Genomic DNA, 20,201 nt, shown 5'->3' with positions numbered 1-20,201 from the left:
TGAGGCAGGGCCAGCCCCGTGTCCCATAAACACACACAAATCATTTACATGCTGTACTCATCAAAGGCAACTCTTCCTCAACTCCGCCGAGACCCGCCGCAGATCTGAGCTTCCAATATCGCATCTCGGAGCGTCGCGGCTAACCTTTGCAACTGCCAAGAATGTGATTAATTTTTTAAATACAGCTGTTGACCTATTATTGAGATGGAGAGGAGCCACGCGAGACACTCGTCTCCTCTCCACTGTATAATGGAATGCATTATTGCATCAGTGTTTACAAGGCGCACTAAAAGAGAAACAGAATGAGGGAGAACGCATTAAATAAAGCAATTCGGCTAATGTCGCTGAGGGCCTTGTGCACACACAAAATGTCAATCAAAACGCGCGATTCTTTGATTCATTGCAGTTTGCTCTGGCTGTTGCATCTGAGAAAAGAGTGGTGACACAATGTGGAACAATAATTACCCTGCAGTGTTAAAGTCCTCCAGTGTCTTGGTGCATTCATAAATAAAATATGTTCAAGATAATGGATTTATGTTCAATAATTCATCATCAGAATGTTTCAAACTGAGTGATATAATATGTGTCACAGTCTTCTGTAACACAGTGCTTAGCCAAATTAAGTTACCTTGAAACAGATTTATTGACAGGGCTGTGGCTGCATTCGTTTACTCAGCAACCATTGCTTAATTACTCCTGCAAAGCACATAAAACAAACAATGCCAACAGACTGATTTGAAACCACTCAGTGTCAGTTTTAACTACACGCCCGCGCTAACTGGGCGCTCAAGCCTGCACCGATCAGCACTCAACGTCTCACTCTCAAAACACCTCCGAGTTGGACTGAGAGCAGTGGGGAGCAGTGGGACTGTGATATTTGTCATTCATGACCTTGGTGCCGGCCAGCAGCGCAGGCAGTTCGGTTTGATGACCCTTCAGAGAATCTGCCTCGGGTCCTCGCAGGAGCCAGAGGACCGGGGCGAGGGGAGAGTGGGTGACATCCAGGTCTGCGGTCTGTTCATCTGGACGCGGGTCAATCAGTGGGCCTGAAGACCCGGAGCCAGCTGGAGAGCCATGATACGGCTGGCCTTCATGTCCAGAATGTCCCGTTCCCAGTTGCGAGAGGAGGCCACGTCGCTGGCATGCTACCGGAAAGCCTCTCGTCCCCATAATTAATGACATGATGTTTGTACGCTACAGGACCAGAGCAAGCATATTGCAGCATCACATTAAGTTGATTCTGTAGCGCATAAAAACGGAATAAAAACCGGGAACATGAAGGGAATAATTGTAAATAAAGGTTGCTTGTAATGATGGTGACATGTGTGATTTATAGGTTATGGAGTAAACACAGAAGTACAAATCAGCTGCACAAGCGTGGCGCATTCCTGAACAGCGTGATTGTGTTTCAATCAGCCACTTCAGACACAAACAAATACAAATGGAAGAGATGAGCTTGCAATCAGTTGCAACAAGACACCCAATCTTTAAGAAAGGCCACAGTATTTCATCAAAACACAAACACACACACACAGTTATTTGAGATGCTTAAATCGAGGGAAAGCTTAAGCAGTCAACAGAGGCAAAAAAAAAAGAGAGAGAGAGAGAGAAAGAAAGAAAGAAAACAATTTACATGCAAATCAAGCCTTATCATTCCAATCTCCTTATGCCACTTTCGCCTGCAAAATTGCATTCATATGCACAAAGGCATTCAATTACTGTAGCCGGGGCTCAACTTTTCACATCTCAGCATTTTCTATTCGGAGAGGCAGGCCCATGTACATTTAATAGGTAGCCATTCTGTTCCCCGGCTCTGCGAGAGATCACCGTGAGTGTGTCAGTTAGAGGAGATGGCAGCATGTATCAGTGCATGAAATAAAGCTCCTGCTCCAAAGTGACAGGCCCTGGATATTGTTGGCAAATGGATGTTAAATTCACTCTGCAACCACCAACAGCAGTCCCGGCTATGAAAAATTAACTGTACTCTGGCTAAAGGGAAGGGAAATTGCTTTGGTAGATATACCACAAAATCCTGTTTGTGAGCTATCCATCTGTCAGGTCTCTTTGCGAAAAAAGTCCCTCAGCTCTCTCTATTAAAGAGTCCGTGCTCGTGTGCTGTTCAGAGTAATCCGGTATGAGAGTGGAAACAAAGACATGTCAAAGACAGTTAGAAAGAATCCTAAATCTATGCCATAGATTACAAGTTAGTGAAGAAGGCTGGCTCCAAGGGCCACAGAAGAGACCGAGGTGTTAGGCGTACAGCAACCACTAGAGGGCAGTAATTCTCCAGACCAAATCATTTGTTGTGCCTCTTTATCAGACCAACAAATGAGGAAATAGATTGAATCAGTCCGAGAACTCAGGGAAAGTGGGGTTCTGGACAAATAGATAGTAATCATAGCTGATGTGCCATTTGAAGATAGATATCGTTTCAACTAAAATCAAAATAAAACCTGAAAGCACTAAAATATACACAGTCATATTTTTTTACAGCTATATGGTTATGGGTTGAAATAAAAAATAATGTTTAATATATGTCCAACAACCATGTGATCTATCAGTGAATCACTTCAAAAAAATATCCTGACAGTTTCTTTGGTTTAAGTATGGCTATAAGAAAGTCAACACATAATGTTATTGTCTTGTTTAATTTTCAAAATATGCTTTTATTCTCATGAATATATGAGCTGAAATGATTATTTAGATGACTTCCCTGACAGATCAGCCCAAAAGAAAGTAAAGCCTGAAGAATGAAGTGTGGGACATGTCTGGGTCTGTCAGTAAGGTCTGTTTTCCAATCCTGCCACCAGATGTCAACATATCACTTTAAATAAGCCCTGGCCTTTCTGCAGCTAGGGGTCGCAGTGTTCCCACACTGTATCTACTGACATCTTTGTGCCAGTGAGATTCAGAAAGCCACCACCTTCGAGAAATCCAGGCCTCCTGAGCAAAAAGTGATGCTACAGCAGCTGTGTCTGGATCTCAGTCTCACTTTAAAACAATGCTGTACCTGCAGGGTGGAATTTATCTGCCAGATGGAGGAGAAACGAAAGGCAGCTCTTCAAAAGGGTGGAGCAGAGAAATAAACAGATGTGCACGAATCACATGACATTTCGAGAGACAATGAAGCAAACTCTTTTGTGTGGATTCACAAAGCAAATACTCTAAAATTCTACTTTGAGCATCTATTACAGACACCAGGATGCAGCAGAGAACAGTTTTACATCAATGAAAGATAACACCAAAAAAAACAACAAAGAATGACGCTGGAGATCTGTGTGGATGATTTGCCATCTTCCTTTAGATGTATGTACTCTTACTGTAAAATCATACAATATTCACATTTACCCATCGGTAACTCCTTTCAATCAATCATTACCTCTCCAGATGCATTTTTAACAGATACTAAACACTCACATGAATGTAATATCTATCACAGAATCAATGCATCTTATCAAAATATTGTCTTACCACCCCTCTTTCACATTCCAGCCAAACATTATTGCTACTCAAGTATTCACAGTAATTTACACGTAATTGTCTTCTTCACAACAACTCACATATACACATCAGTTTAATTAACATTTTAACTTGCATACATTTTGACTCCCTGTTTTTTAAATTAACCAATAATTCAACATGTATTTGAAAATGATATGAAAACTAAATCAAGGAGCACACCACACAATTTAAGCCAAAAGAGCAGAGACTGCGTGGTACAAAACAAATACACCTCCGACATTACCGCCTCATTTGTCTCTACGGTTCTCTCTCTCAGACTAAAATCATTTACTTCACCATTAATTTTTCACAACAAACCACACCAAATGTATTTCAGAGTGGTACATACCTGAAAGGTAAAAGAAACATGCTGGAAGTCACAAGAACCTCACAGCGTCTCCTACTGGCTGCAGCATAACTGCAGCTTCTGCTCATTCGTTCATTGCCTGTGCATTTTTAAAGAGAGAAAAACACACATTCAAATAAAATATTGGTAAAATGTGGGCACACATTGGAGTACGAAAATGTAGAACTGCCACAGTAAAGAACTATATTTCTGTGTTGAGCATCAAAAACTCTTTAACAAAACATCATCAGCACACAATCATCAACATGCTACAAGCAGATTTTTTTTTTTTTTTTTATCAAAAGTACTTGTCTTTGGAGCAGCATTTCTAAAATTGGTGCAGCTCCCAGTGTGTAGGAATTGTCTGCAAATAACAAACTACCGCAACAGCGAAGAGGGGCATTACAAACAGTGCCACAAAATCAGTGGCGGTGCAAGAGATTTTTTTTTTTTTCTGTTGCTGATGTTATGGGGAGCTTGATCTTTCAGTGACGGTGCTGGGGAATTCCCGGGTCTCTGGTTTATTTTCTACTGTCATGCCGACAATATGTCGCGCCGCACTGCGCATGTTACAGTTGCGCACATACAGTAAAAGCTCCGCTATTTAAAACAATATTACGCAACACATAACACAAGATATTTAGCCAGAGTGATCAAGATGAAAGATATACAAGCCTGCAACTTAAATACAGCACTGAAAAGAAACTTTACCAAAAGTATGTCACTGATGTAGCCTCAACAGCAACACGACGCTAAACACACAGGAAGTTTTCATTTTGGCTTCAAGCACAAAGACAGTGACTCCTGCTGCCAGTCACCAAAACCTCCAGTGGAAGAAACATATTCTCTTCAATGGATTTAACTATTTTAATAAACACTGTATAGAGATAACTAGGGAGTCAAGAGTTCGAGTCAAAAACAGCAACTAGCTAATAATCATCACTCACCATGAGACGTCAGAATAAAACCATACGTCGGTTGTTGTTGTTGTTCAGAGCAAAGGCATCAGTGATTGTTTTCCCTTTTTTTAATTAAATTTTTTGCAAAAAGCGCTCCATGTTTCATTACTATTAGTAAGTTACCAGTCACCAGGAAAAATGCGCTCATAATAACAGGAAGTAGTGAGTTCAAAGGTTAATGCATGCGCTGCAGTGATTGGCTGAATCACACCACACGGCTGTTTGGTTTAAAAAAATAAATAAATACATGTTTTATTGGTGTAGTTATTAATTAAGAAATTAAGAGAAATGTTTTGTCTTCACACATAAAAAATAATCTAAATAAACCACACAAAAAAATCACATTTGTTGGGGATACTGTGGGGGTGCTTTAGTTGTCCTCCTGGGAGCATGAAAAAGCATTTTTATATCAAACTATATATTTGCAGTCTGATCATCAGGAGACAAGTGAAGTCTGCAGTGAAGTTGGTGAGACTGCAGTGAACAAACAGTGACTTTTATTTTTACAATCTCTCTTTGTTGTTGCAGTTTTGTAATTTGCAGACGGTCCCTTCGCGATTAGTGCGCATCATACATGCATGTAATATCTGAACATTTATCACGTTATAAAACTTATTATCACAGAGGAAAACAAATGAGTGAGAAAAGCAGCCACATATGCGCCACTCTGTTTGGTTTGCGGCTCCTCGCACTCCCTCGACCTGGAGACTGCGCACAAAGTGCGTGTGCAAGCAGAACTGGGAAAGTTCAGAGAGTCGAGGTGCAGGATGTCCCGTTAAGGAGGGAAAAAAAAAAAAAAAAACCTGCAGAGGCGCAGAAGCAAGCTGAAGTACTGAGAGGACTGCAACCCGGAGCTTTCACTGCAACTTCAGCTTCTCTTCTAAGGGGGAGAAAATGGGCTTTCCGACGATATTCGGCAGTCGCCGGATTGTTCTTAAAGTCTTTTTGGTTCACTTTATAACTTTCCAAGCAACAAATGCTCGTCCTTCTCCCATTATCAGGTTTCCTGGAGACGACACTACCCCTAAAACAGACAAAGAAGTTGCTCTGGTAAGTTTCTTTCTTTTTTTTCCCCTCCTTTGTGAAAATATTTCTAAGTAGGTCATCCAGATGTTCCATTTTTCTTCCCTCCATAACTGTTGTTAAATCGTCAAAACAATCACAATTTCTTGCATTTTCTCAAAATTTACCAGTGTTTATGACTTCTGCTTTTAGCACTATCTGAACAAGTTTTACGGATGCCCACAAGACAGATGTAACCTCATGGTGCTCAAGGACACCTTGAAGAAAATGCAGAAGTTTTTTACCCTGCAAGAAACTGGCGAGATCGATGCCAAGACTGTGGATATCATGAAAAAGCCCCGCTGTGGCGTTCCAGATGTGGCCAATTACAACTTCTTCCACAGGAAACCCCAGTGGCAGAAGAACGACATCACCTACAGGTCAGATTATTGTCATTATTGCCATCTTATTTTTATCAGGAGGGACAGATTTGGGTGTCAGCGTTGCCTGGTTCCTCAATAATAAAGGAAATAAAGGAATCATTGAGGTTTTAAATGCAGTGTTGCCAAGAAAAGAAAAAAAAAAGAAAAACACTATAATGAGGTATTTATTTTCGTATAGTATGTTTGCCAGTCTAGACTCCACCTGCCCATAAATCAAGCTTCTATTTTTTTTAAGTGATTGAGACATACAACATACCCCCACCTAAACCCCCACCCCCCAGACTCTCCCAACAGCCAGTCCACCCCACCCCACCCCCAACCCCACAGTCTGAAGTGCTTGCATCTTATGTCTTGCTAACACCAGCATTCCTACACAGTATGTGTCAAGTCCTTTGTTTTTGTTTTCCGTTTGAGGTTTACAACAGTGTGGATTTAGTTTATTTATATCAGCAGTTCTTGTGTGCTCTGATCCTTCCAGCCCGTCTGCCCGCGTGTGTTCCTACAGAAGACTGCAAGCCAAAGACAATAACAACGACGAGATCTTAGACTGTTTTTCCAGGAGAAACGACTGTGCAGACAGGCGTACAAGCGGGTTTTGTGGCTGAACATTGTTTCAGCAAAGGCTCTCACAGATGACAGCGCGAGCGTTATTGGCCTCGCCTCCTTTAAATCATCTTCAGTGGAGTAGAAAGATCTCCTGATAGGTCCAACATGCCTTGTAAAAAAAAAAAAAAAGGGATTTTGAGAGAGCTGCCACAGCTTCTATGGTGGACTTTGTCTGGTTTTATCCCTGTTTTACAATCACACTCTGTAATCACTTTGCAGAATCCTGGGTTACTCTCCAGATCTGGACGAGGAAGTCATAAACGACGCTTTCTTCAGAGCCTTCAAAGTGTGGAGTGACGTCACACCTCTCGGGTTCACCCGCATCATGGATGGAGAGGCTGACATCATGATTAACTTTGGCCGTAATGGTATGTTCTGTGTTTTGATGAGCAAATATATGGATACCATATATCACATCATCTCAATATTGTGCATTTAGCCACAAAATGTTGCTGAGCTTAAAGCGCCATCTTGCTCTAAATTCTACCACGTTCCTGAGAAAATATTTTAACTCCCTATATTGTTGAAAATAAGACTTTGGTTTCCTTTTCCTTTTATGAAGTTCACACCTCTGTGTTGAACAATTACTGTGAGAATATCACAAAGCCGAATCAATGGAGAAGGGCTAACAGCTGGTTTTCATCAAACCGTGAATGATCTGCTTGTGCCACATTCTATTGATAATGAACTTTGCATTTCTTTTGTATAACATGTAGGTACAAAGGAAATAGCAAGAAAAAAAAAGACAAAAACAATGAACAAATAACTACTAACTAACTAAAAATGTCTATATATGAAAGTTATCTATAGAAGGCTGTCAAATGGTTTGCACTTATTGGGTTTAAGGTGATTTTTTTTTACAGCATTTGTAGCTCCCAGGTCTATAACTTTGTGATGTCACAACATATCCATGTTAAATATGGATGTGTTTAACTTGGCACATCGAAATAAACTTGCTACTTCATGTGTACGACTGGAGAAAGCCTGTGGTTTGTAAGAAAAAAGAGTTCAGTCATTCAGGTGGTGACTCTAACTATACTGTGATGGTTTTTGGTATTTAAATCCACAAGCGGATCTTAAGTTTGCAAACAGACCAAAGTAGGCAGGTGAATCAGAGTTCACGAATGGTAAAGCGGCATTACCACACGTGTTTTTACAGTGAGTGTGCAGGCTATATTTCAGGAACGTCTCATTTCACAGTGGGAATTGTGGCCCTTCCAGAGGTCATTCCTGTCATTCTTGCTCAAATACCAGTTTGATATTTACTCACAGAGCCATAATATCATACTGTCTCGCCACAGTTGACCCTGTTGAGCAAGAATCCAGCAATTACAATGCAGCACAAACAAAAGAAGGCCACTTGAGAAGAAGAAGAAGAAGAAGAAGAAAAACAAACAAAAACGTAACGTTCTTTAAATCAGCTGTCGCTCCTTAATAAGCCTGTTAATGATGTGGTCAACAGAGCACGGAGATGGGTACCCCTTTGATGGCAAGGACGGCCTCTTGGCTCATGCGTTTGCCCCGGGGCCTGGAATTGGAGGAGACTCTCACTTTGATGATGATGAGCAGTGGACACTGGGCGAAGGCCAAGGTAACAAAAAAAATAAATGTGTTTCAAACAATGTTCTAACTGTTAAGGATTTGTCTTCATGTGGCGAATTATAGGTGGATATTTCTGTCATTTTCAAACAAATAATAATGAGATTCAATTGATTAGTCATAAAAAGAAAACATGTGAGCCCAGGTTTTTTATTCACAAATTTGACTTTCAAATACATTGTTTTGATCGTCTTAACTTGGTCTGAACGTTGTGATGCTTGATGTGATAAACCACAGCCATCTGGAAGATGGATTTTTTTTTTTTTCAAGGATCTCTTTTGCACACATTTGCACATACTGACCCAGATAGTTTTTCTCCCAAGTATTTTCTATTATCCACATCCCTCTCTCTGGATTTCTAAATCTTTAATGTAATTTTCTCATGTTGCAAAAAAATTATGAGGTGAAGGCATCTTAGATGTTGTCGCCATTCATTTGAAACCTTCTCAATATATTTGATATCTAAGCTTTAGTTCCCATTTTTAAAAACTATTCATTTATATATATATACTTTCCGTGACAGTGTGAAGCTGGCCATGTTTTTCCTGGCATATTAAATTGAAGTCACACACACAGTGTGACATAAGAAAAGCTTTAATGTTCTACTAAAATTGCAGAAACATAATGGAATTTGTGTCTCTATCTTTTTCATCAGTGGTGAAGGTGAAATTCGGCAACGCTGATGGAGAGTTCTGTAAATTCCCCTTCTCCTTCATGGGCACTGAATACAACAGCTGCACCTCTCAGGGTCGTGACGACGGCTTCTTGTGGTGCTCCACCACGTACAATTTTGACGAAGACGGCAAATACGGCTTCTGCCCTCATGAGCGTAAGTTTGTTCAGTGGCTATCCGATGTTTCCCCCGCCACATTTTCTTTACCATCTTTTTTTTAAAGATGTGGTTTTCTTGACCTCAGCAGCACTGTTATCGTGCCTTACATATGACATCTTGAACCCAACACTGAGTACTGAGTGTTTCAATACTGGCAGTGTCATACTTCATATCAAATGATTTCTATATTCAAAGCTGCTGGTTTTGGACAGGGAGAAAGTAGGTTGGATGGTATGCCAGGAAAGTGCTGTTGTTGTTTTTTTTTTTCTGTCTCTCTCTCTCTCGCTCTCTCTTTTTTGTTTGGATTGGATTATGGAACAGTTTTTTTTTTCTCCAAGTTGCTGCCCCACTTTAAAACATGGGGCTTTGTCAAGCATTTTGTTTATCTGTGTTATATGGCTGTCAGTTGTACCAACATGATAACATGCCCATTACAGAAAACTGCCAAAGTACACATGTACTAAGTTGTTTTATATGATGTGAACACTCTTGTAAGTCTTGTTTGTACTGTTTGTCCCATTACACAACTTCCTCCATTGTGCATCTTAATTTGAAAGCAGTATGGATGATTTGTTGTGTTTTCCTTCCTAATAACATGTTATGCTTCCACAGTGCTCTTCACCTTGGGAGGAAATGCAGAAGGTGCTCCGTGTAAATTCCCCTTCACATTCCAAGGGGAGAAGTATGACAGTTGCACCACTCAAGGCAGGGATGACGGTTACCGCTGGTGCGCCACCACCGAAGACTACGACCAGGACACGTCGTATGGCTTCTGCCCCGAAACCGGTAGGTAGTTCAACGTAGCTGCTTGCTCCGTCCTCAGCTCTGTATTTTCCTGGCCATGTTTATTTTTGATGTGCACCATATGGTGCCATGAAATGTGCTGATCTCCAGGAATTCTCCAGCTGGGCTTTTCGGTCCTGCTTGTGGTCGGCTGAAAGTATTTTAATGTGCATCGATGGGTAATATTTTCCATTCAGTCAGTTGGACTATTTTTAGGGTTGAGCTGGCCGTGTAAGGACAATATAGGCCGAGAAGAACTGTCTCGGCTTGATTCTGTTTTCTTCAATAGGAATGTAGTTTTAGGACCTTTTGAGTGTGCTGAATCAGAATTTGTTCAAGGGGGTAAAAAATAGAAACAGCACAAAACCTATCACGCCAGATTCAAATGATCTCCCTTTGAAAGAAAATCAATTTGGATGGGTGCTCTTTTGGTTTTGTGCCTAGTGGATTAGTTATTGATGTTTTGCGCCCTGTGCCAGCTGCTTTCATGATGCTGCTTTCAACATCAACTGCACTCATTTCACAACGCAATCCAAACCAAACTTTTCTGGAGGAACCTTTTGGCACAGGAAACAGCTCACACAACAGTAAAGTAAACTTGGTTCGCGGCTCTTGTTTTCTGACACCGATTCTGCTTCTTGCCGTTCCCTCTAGCGATGTCCACGGTTGGGGGAAATGCAGAAGGAAGCCCGTGTGTCTTTCCTTTCACCTTCTTGGGAGACACCTATGACTCGTGCACCTCTTCTGGCCGCAGCGACGGAAAGATGTGGTGCGCTAGCACAAAGAGCTACGACGATGACCGCAAATGGGGTTTCTGTCCCGATCAGGGTAGGAAGTCTTTGGTTTGATACATTTGTGGCCGGGTTTTGCTCTCAGAATGACAATGAGCTATGTTATCTTTTGATCCCAGTTCACTTAAGACATGCTGGAAAATAAAGAACAACGTCAGATGAGTTCAAATATCTGCCCGCGAGTGTGAATTAGCAGGGGAAGGAAGGATCTGCCACGGAACGTTCCTTATCAGCCAATCAATCTTTGCTTTCATGGCACATTTCATGCAAGTCAGCAGAGTTCAAAATGCTTCAGTGATGGCTGACAACATGATGGGACAAATAAAGTAGAAAATACGAGAAGAGTGGCATTTTGCTGTTTAACACGTTTACTCATCACTAGGCTACAGTTTGTTCCTGGTGGCGGCCCATGAGTTCGGCCATGCCCTTGGTCTGGAGCATTCTCAGGACCCCGGGGCACTGATGGCCCCCATCTACACTTTCACCAAAGACTTCAGACTTTCTCATGACGATATCAAAGGCATCCAGGAGCTCTATGGTGAGAAGCAATGCAAAACGGGACTCAATGCTCAAATAAGTCAGGAATAAACTGTTGTACCGTAAGTGTGTCATTCATCCGTCATCGAGATCAAATGTGGTAAATGTTCACAACAGGCGTGCCAACAGACATGCCCCTGTCTCCGACACAAGGCCCCGTCACTCCAATGGACATCTGCAAAGAGCCTGTTGTCTTCGATGCTGTAGCACAAATCCGAGGGGAGACCTTCTTCTTCAAAGACAGGTAATCATTTCAAACTCTGGAGCCCAAAGTTGTTTTCCCAGGGCTTCAGTCAAGCCAAATTAGGAACAAATGATGAGGAAGGAAGAAATAATCCAACCAAAATCTGTGGTTGTTTGATTAAGCAGCACTTGTGATGATATCACTTGCTTTTAAGTTTGTGTTGGACTCGCTTGAACTTCCACAGCTGGATGAACTTCCCGTTTTTTGGATTTACGCGAAGGATGACAAACAACAGCCCTTGGCATACTTCTGACTTCTTCTGTAACTCAAACAAGGTCGATGTACTTCATGAACGTGTCCCCATCAGTAATGATCAGTTTGACGTGAGGTTTCTCGGTAATTATTGTTTCTGATGTTGCAGTCTTGCGCCACATGTAAATTGAGGCGACTTAAATGCTTGTTTTGTGATGTGGCAATTAGCAAGAAGGGAAACAAACTGTTGGGCTTCTCATGCACTCACCACCATAATAGTCATCACTTACGATCACAGTCTGTAGGACTCTTCTCCACAGGCGCCACTGAATCCAAAGTTTTGTAAGCTGAGTGTGTGTCTGCTGCCCAACCCTGTGTAGAAGAGGAGGATTCATGAAGTGCTGTCGTTTATTCAACAGCCTTTGTGACTCAGTGTACCGTCCTGTATAGAAGATTGAACATTTTCCTCGCAGCAGCTGGGTTCGGTTATGGACAGATTAGCCCTTGAAATAAGGTGGAAAAGGAACAGATAGAAAACATAAATAATGTTCTTGCTGTGCTGAACCACTTCCCCCCCCCCCCTATTTGTTTTGTATTGATTTCAGGGTTAACAGAGTTGTATATCTGTTGTGGCAATTTTCTGAAACGGGTCCAAAACAAACAAGCCAGCAGACCGCTGCACTACAGAGTCGAGTCTTTCCATCAGTTTGGTTTTACTTGACAAGAACCTCGAGTTACAAACTCAGAAAAACAAGTCCCAGGCTTGCCCACAAATCTTGCTTTAATGCAGATTTACTTTAGACTTTGCTGCGGCTCCCAGAGAAATTGCTCTGCCCACCATGAAACTTTGACCACTATGTTTAAAACGCAGCGAGACTTGAAACCTGAGTGTTTTCAAAAAGCTTGCTGGAGTAAGATTCAGGCTGAAACAGAAAGATGAACATGAATCATCGTTATAATTCCTGATCATTTGAGCTGGTACAAACATGTGCAAACATGCCATCTAAATGATTAGGGGTTAGCAGCTTTAATAATCATTATATTCCTTGAAGATAAAACCTGGTTGTCCTCATTTGTAGCTCCTGGGCAGAGCTTCGACCACATTACATCCCTCCCAGCCATTTCTGGTAGAATTATTGACTTCATAATGCTTATTACAATATGAGACATTGATCAGAAGCTTTGTTCTTGTCTGTGAGTAGCCATACAGCCATGATCTCCGTTTTTAAGTGTATGTGCCATGAATTGTAAGATGCTGTGTGAAAGATGTGGGAGAAGACTTGGAAGATAGTTGATCTGAAGTTGAGGGAAAGAAAATGAAGACAGGAATTTTCTCAAGGCACCGGAGTCCATACGAAATACAGTATATCCCACCAAAGTCTGAGATTAGTCAAGTGTCAGTACAGACTTGTTGATCTGACTAAATGAGTTACCCGAAGGCCACGGTGGGTTTGTATGCAGCAGTGCACCGGTACAAGCCGAGTTTGAAAGCTTCACACAAAGGCCAGTGCCCTCTGGGCTCGAGACTAAAGCTTGCTTTACTCCCTCATTGTAAAAGTGGAATCTGGCTTTCTCCTGCCTCAGCATATTTATGATGTAGGACAAATCTTGACATGATGCAATGAGTCATGCTTGCAGCACTCCCTTAGCTCAGCACAAAAGTGTGTCTGTCTGTCTGGAGGCTTAAGGAGAATGCAATTATATAGTCTGTCCTATAGAAAGACTTTGGCAAACGTACTGATTAAATTCATATTTTTTCAGCAGCATCAAGCATTAACAATTATGTGTGTTGTGTGTGTATCTTTGCTTGTACTGCACCCTTCTCCATAGTGGATCTTGTGATCAGCATGGTTGAATTGGCACAAGTTTTCTGCTGCAGTCGAGGGTTAAAAACTTGCTGTGGTTGAACCATCAAATGTCCGGTTGCATCAATAACCATAATACAAACAAAGTTGAGATCCCTGATATTTGTCTTTTTATATTAAAGTTTCCCTTCAACATACCATATTTCCCGCCAACTCAAAGGAAATTACATATTTTCTATAACAATAAGAATAGCTATGTTTTCAGGAACTAGTTGTGTTCCATCCGCAGTCAATTTTTTTGTTAAAATGCAATCAATGTTAAAGAAAATTGAAAGCAGAGGCTTTTCCAGCTATCAATTTTGAAACCCATCGTTGAGAATTATACATCAGAGCAAATTGTAATATTGTTACTCACAGCTTGAGAGATATATGAACATGCATGATCAGAATAATTATCTACTTGGATGGCTACAAAGTTAAAACAACACTTATTGCACTACAAATACTCGGTAAATCACTTAGAGTTGAAAGTTTGGAGTCGTGTTCATTATAATAAACAGAAAAGGAAGCAGTAAGACAATGAACACAAAAACAATCAAGTACTTGTGTAAATATCTTGTTACATCCTGTAAGTCTGTTCTGTTTGCCTGTAGGCATATTGTTCTAGCTTTTTATTGAAACATACAGGAAATCAGGGCACGGGGAGACAATGATACAATTAAAGCTCTGATACAGACAGAAAACCCTCTGGATATTGTTGGTGCAGGACATTAACTCTGTAAACCACAGCCAAAATAAAAAAATTCATAGATCATTAGTTCAGACAGGAATATCTTTCATTCTTACATTTAGAGTGTCTTGCATGCCCTTCATGATTGTTAGTAAGATTTTATGCTCATCTTCATTTTACCATTATGATAAGTCATCTTTGCCAGTGGCAGATAATTTCCTTTCTTAGAAATAGGTCAGTGGAAAAGATTTTCTGAAGAAGCTGCTGTTGTTGTGCAGCTGTGTATTGGAAATCCAGGCGTGATGGGTCTTGTTCCACTGGCGTCTGCAGCCTTTAGTCCTAACGAGAACCAGATGCTCATGAATCAGGCCTTTGTGGCCGACTCGACCAGTGGAGCATTTGTGCTAACCCCCCCCCCCCCCCTTCCCACTCCACTCAAACACACATACACTCTCACTCTTTCTCTTTCTCCTGGTCTTTATACACACCACCCCCCGTCATCCCTCTTTCACTCTTTCCCGTTCCATCCCCACACCTTCAACAATGCTCACCCACTTTATTCTGTCTGCCAGGTTCCTGTTCAGGTCAGTCAACTTCAGAAGCAAGCCCAATGGCCCCATGCTGGTGGCCACATACTGGCCGGACCTTCCCACCAAGATAGATGCTGCCTACGAAAACCCAGTGGAGGAGAAAACCGTCTTCTTCTCAGGTATCCTGCAGGAAACGATAAACTGTGAAGAGACGGCCAATTGAGATCCATCTGAAAATCAATTAATCATCTCTGTGATGATGTGTTTATCAGACAAATGACCAGTGATTGATAAATGTAGTAGGTGTCTCCATGCTGACGCCTTGGAACATTAGGAGAAGCAGGAATGTTGGCTGAGCTCTCCAGTGTGCGATGTGTACTTAAGATATTCCACCAAAGTTATTAGTGGTTTTCGAGAAATTGTCAGCGTTTTATTGATATGACAGTTTGCCCGAGCACTGATGAGATCTACATAACACACGCACCCGCTCCAAAGACAACGAGGTGGTTTCGAGATGATCTCACTCAAATGTGGTCGTAGATTTTTCAGGAGCAAAGGGTAAATCCTTGATTTGAATGTTAAAGTAGTTAGTTCTCATTTCTGAACATATTCCCCTGTGGTTTTTTTTCTCCTTCTCTTAGGCAATGAGATGTGGGTTTACAAAGCTGATGAGTTGGAGAAAGGCTATCCAAAGAGGCTCTCCAGTTTGGAATTCCCCACTGACGTACAGCAAATTGATGCTGCCTTCAACTTCAGGAAGAACAGGAAGACTTACTTCTTTTCTGGGGACAAATTCTGGAGGTAAAGAGGAGGACAAGCTTATGCAACTATACGCGAACCTCAAACCATTGCCTGACTCAGCTGAGCTGCATCTGGATCAAGTTAAAGTGTTGACCTAAACTGCACTGTAGAGAGAAACAGCTCTGTTGGTCCGTGCTCAACAGTTGATTATGTTGTCATCTAACTGCTTTATATCCACAGAAATGTTTGTCTATGTCAGAACCATACTTATGAAGTTCACTGTATTGTGTGTGAACAGATATGATGAAGAGACGAAGAGTATGGACTCTGGATTCCCCAAACTCATCGCTGAATCCTGGAATGGCATTCCAGATGGCATAGACTCAGCCTTCAGTCTTAATGGCATTGGTAAAAACATATCTTCCTATTCACATATTCATTGATTAGTTATTTTAATCGAAATACACATGGTCACATTATTTCCTCTTAAACTTTCGCTCTATAAGAGTGTATAACTTTTTTTAGACTCCAGGTTTGTGCAGAATGGATGATTGAATAATGATGCTGCCACTATTCGGGTCAGTGCAGCACTAATAAACCCTGCAGCAACCGCAGCATATTAGATGTGACCAGTGGCCCTTCTAACAATGTTTATATTTCTACCAGACTCACCGAAGCTTGACTCTAAACAATATACAACAAGTCTATTTTGATTAAAGATTGGGACAGACATCATATTTGTAAATGAAAACCACATTTAATCTCTTTTATAACACTTCTCATGTTCCGGATTTGTCTTATTTCACTTCATTTATATTCTGTTTACATGTCAAGATTCTGCTGGAAATGCTATAGTTTTTCCATTTTTGTTTTGATCAATGCACAAATAAGTCTGCAAGGTAAGAAAACGCTGTAGTTTCCATGCTTGGCCACTAGTTGGCCATGCGTCTTGCAGGCAGACTAATGTGATCCAGTCGATGGTGTATTTAATGCACATTTTGTTGAAGAGGCAATGTTAAAGGAGCGAACAGCACAAGCAGTCCCATTGTTATTAATGACAATCGACTTGTACCAAAAATACAGACTCAAACTGAAGTGTGCATGCGCCAGCTCTTCACTTTTGAGAAAACATGCAGGCTTCCAGCACAGACAAAGATAGAGACTGGAGGGTTTCAGAAAATAGAATCATTCTCAGAGACTAGACACTACAGCTCCTTTGTATACTGAATAATAACGCTGACGGTAATGAACTACATAATTGGGATACTCATATTTTAGTGCTACTGATTTTAAACACCATTTAAGGTTTCGGTTGACTGAAACACTAATATCTAAATACAAAAACATTTTTTAACAGTACATCCAAACGTATCTGGGAATTTCACCACATTGAAAACGCCAACCCCATGGTGACAGTCAATGAGAAAACACAGAATCCCCAACATTTTATGGTCTTGTAACCATTAAGTTAATCAGAAATCCCCATCGAGTTGCTGTTAAAACTTTGCAGTCTGGACGAGATCGATAGACAGACGGATAGATAAATAGACAGGTAAACAAGACCGATGGCTGAGCTTTTGACTGCAACACACCAGACACTCTTAAAAGGCTTTAAAACACTTTGCAGGAGTAAACCAATAGTCGTCACTGCTCTGAATCTAAATCAACGAGACAATATAGCTGAAGGCATCCTGGCCATAACCCTTGGATTGTGTTGTTTTTCATGGTGTTTCTGTTGTTCGACTTAAACACTGCTGTTTTTATGTGCTAGTTTACTGTCTGCTGAGTGGCATTCCTTCTAGTAAGACTGTAGGAAAATCCAGTCAGCTCTATCAGTGAGTCTGGCACTTTGCCTGTCTCAGTAAAATGAGTTAAAAAAAAAAAAAAAAAGCCAGCAAGCAAAAATAACGTCCAGCCAGAAATGAAGCGATTAGAGGAGCTGACTACACAAAGAATGTAAGGAAGTGAAACAAACCAGAGGGAGTACTTTTAAAGTCAAATACATTCATTGGGGGAGTACTGGCTTCGTGTTGCTGGCATGACGATATGATGTGTTTTGAGTGAATCAGACATGATGGTTTATCTTCACTTGGCCTGCTGCTGGGAATTGCCAAGCAACTCCTACAGAGCAACTCCCTCCTGCGAGAAGTAAATAAGGGTAAATTTTCAGGCTGTAAATGTCTGTCAGTGTGAGTATCCTTGAGGTTGGTTATGCAGATTTTTGCCTGTGGCAAGCTACCAGGGATTTTTCCATGACTGCTCTCCTGACATACACTCGGTACTGTAAGCACCTCACAGCCCGCCTTTCCCCGCACTGTGAACAAACACATTTTTATAAAGCAAGTCTGTGACCCTCAACAGAGGTACTGCTGTATGCTTCCTTATTAGCATAATTCAGAGAGAGATAGCTTGTCTTTGGCTTCAGCTTGAGACTAATTGGATACTCGAATTCACGTCAACGTGATTGAAACCAAATCCACTGCTCACGTCCCGTCAATCGAAGCTCTGTTGGATACAGAATGGCCATTCTCAGCCAAGGAGATGATTTCAAATGTGTATATTTTTGCTTGTCTTTTCACAGATTACAGCTACTTCTTCAAAGGCAGCCACTATTTCAAACTAGAAGACAGCAGCTTGAAGATTGTCAAGCTCGGTGAAATCACAAAGGACTGGCTGGGTTGTTGAGCGCTTGCAAAACTTCTCTCGACTGGCTACTTCCTGGAACGACGGCCTCTCTCTTCATGAGGACGTTGTGCTAGTATCGCACACAACTTGAGGCTGCCACAGGGCACACTGTTGTAAGATTTTTTTTTTTCTTCCCCTGGCAACTCTGTGCGCTTCTGTGGGACACTTGTCTCTGCAGCCTGTTATAACCCTTCAGCTTTGTACACCTACGCAGGCTGAACATACACAACTGGATAAATGCTTCATTTTTGTGTGACTTTGAAATTTTATCAAGCAGAAGCTGATTTTTAATTTTAAATTTTTTTTTTACATTATGTAGCCCCACTTTAATTGTTTTAGAAGTTTTTTTTCTTCTTTTTCTGTGTTTATGTTTTTGATGAATCAGACATCAGGTATGTCCGCACTGCATTGAACGCAGTGCTATACTGTGCTGTGAGATGTTGCCGTATTGTGCAAATTTTGAATCAGAAAGCCTGAGCAATTCATGTTGGCTTCAAAAAAAAAAATCTCTGTTGAGTGAATGAAGTGCAGTTTTATAAATGTTTCAAGTCTAATTAATTTTCTCGATGTTGTGCAATACATTTGAAAGGAATGAATTTGCACAATGTGACCGAAAATGGTGCTTTTAGAGATTGCTTTTTTTTTCTTCTTTTTTTTGCATATAGTCCTATTTTTTATATAATCTGTGTAACTATGTCTGACGAGATGGCCTAATATCCTCTGGATGTCAGAAAGTTGTACCCGCAGGCACACATTATTCTTAATTTGTTAGCACTTTTGTATAGGACTATATATGGGAACTGCACAATATGGAGACTGAATTATTTCCATGGCAACTCCATGTTGCATGTCCCTTTACTTATGGTACAGAAAGATTAATGGCACAGGTTGCCTCTAGAGGCTTTATACGTACGCTGCATGATGGAATCATGACAAGGCTACCACACTAGTATTGTTTATTGTAACCTTTTTTTTTTTTCTTCTGTTTTTTGTTTTTAACAGTATAGTCATTGTGTCGTGTGGTTTTTTATGCTTGTGCACTTTGTTACTGTCATCAATAAAAATGTTCAATATATACGGTCTTGTCATAATTTGAAGATGTGATTATTGACTACAGGCTTTTGCCACCAGTCTTGTAATCTTTCCAAATAAAATAGTAAATAAGTGATTAAAAAAAGAGCTCCGGTTGTTCACTTAAGTCAAATATTGACAACCCTGGTCCTGGAGGTAACAGTTCTGCATGTTTGTGATGACTTCCTGCTTCAACACCCATGGATTTAATGAAGATGTCATCAAGAAGTTCTGCAAGGAGCCTGAAAACAAGTTAAAGTTGGGTGAAGCGGGAGGTGTCAAATCAATGAAAGTTGGGGGTTCTACCAGTGGGACCAGTGACCACCTGAAAACATCAATAAAGTCAACATTTTGTGAACCCTTCTGCCCGGCCGTGACTTCAGAATGTGTCAGATGATTTAGTAGTTGAGGTCCGAACATGTTTTTCATTTTCACTTGACCATGTTATGATGACATCTGGATTGCAGCATAAGTTGCCACATCTGTGCCTATAAAGCTGGCTTCACTGTCCTTCTCTGGGAGAGCCCAGATGATGCTGCACATAGGATTTTCAGTGTAATTTCAATTTAGTGTACCAAAGGGTGCTTCGCAACTGAATTGTCATCAATTATAACAGAGCAAGAGCCTGAAGTATTTGGTTTGCCCCTATGTTAATGCAGGGTATGCTTATTATTATTATTATTATTATTATTTTGAATGACTGGGTTTTCATTTCATTTGTGGATACAGTGATTAATTGTGTTCTGCAATGGTTTTCAGAAGTGCTCAGTGATTCCCACCAAATAGGTCGGCAACATTTCCATC

The 20,201-nt window shown here is 40.9% G+C and overlaps 1 protein-coding gene across 1 annotated transcript; it reads left to right on the top strand.

The window, feature by feature from the left end:
- Positions 1 to 5,540: 5,540 nt before the first annotated feature.
- Positions 5,541 to 19,401, top strand: mmp2 (matrix metallopeptidase 2). The gene is made up of 13 exons (XM_080498842.1): positions 5,541 to 5,856; positions 6,022 to 6,248; positions 7,077 to 7,225; positions 8,320 to 8,448; positions 9,112 to 9,285; positions 9,901 to 10,074; positions 10,726 to 10,899; positions 11,245 to 11,400; positions 11,517 to 11,643; positions 14,943 to 15,079; positions 15,542 to 15,701; positions 15,940 to 16,049; positions 18,223 to 19,401. The coding sequence occupies exons 1-13, from the start codon at positions 5,701 to 5,703 to the stop codon at positions 18,324 to 18,326; spliced, it is 1,977 nt and encodes a 658-aa protein (XP_080354968.1). The 5' UTR covers positions 5,541 to 5,700; the 3' UTR covers positions 18,327 to 19,401.
- The last annotated feature ends 800 nt before the right edge of the window (positions 19,402 to 20,201 follow it).

The sequence above is a fragment of the Blennius ocellaris genome (assembly GCF_963422515.1).
Source record: "Blennius ocellaris genome assembly, chromosome: 1".
Taxonomy (NCBI): Eukaryota; Metazoa; Chordata; class Actinopteri; order Blenniiformes; family Blenniidae; genus Blennius; species Blennius ocellaris.
Note: the sequence above shows the minus strand (reverse complement) of the source record. Positions and strands in the feature narration are given on the sequence as shown.

Excerpts from the sequence above, each read along its gene's own strand:
- mmp2 (XM_080498842.1), top strand. The coding sequence starts at position 5,701 with ATGGGCTTTCCGACGATATTCGGCAGTCGCCGGATTGTTCTTAAAGTC. Across the intron at positions 11,401-11,516 it reads AGGCATCCAGGAGCTCTATG|GCGTGCCAACAGACATGCCC; the intron begins GTGAGAAGCAAT and ends TGTTCACAACAG. Across the intron at positions 15,702-15,939 it reads TCTGGGGACAAATTCTGGAG|ATATGATGAAGAGACGAAGA; the intron begins GTAAAGAGGAGG and ends GTGTGTGAACAG.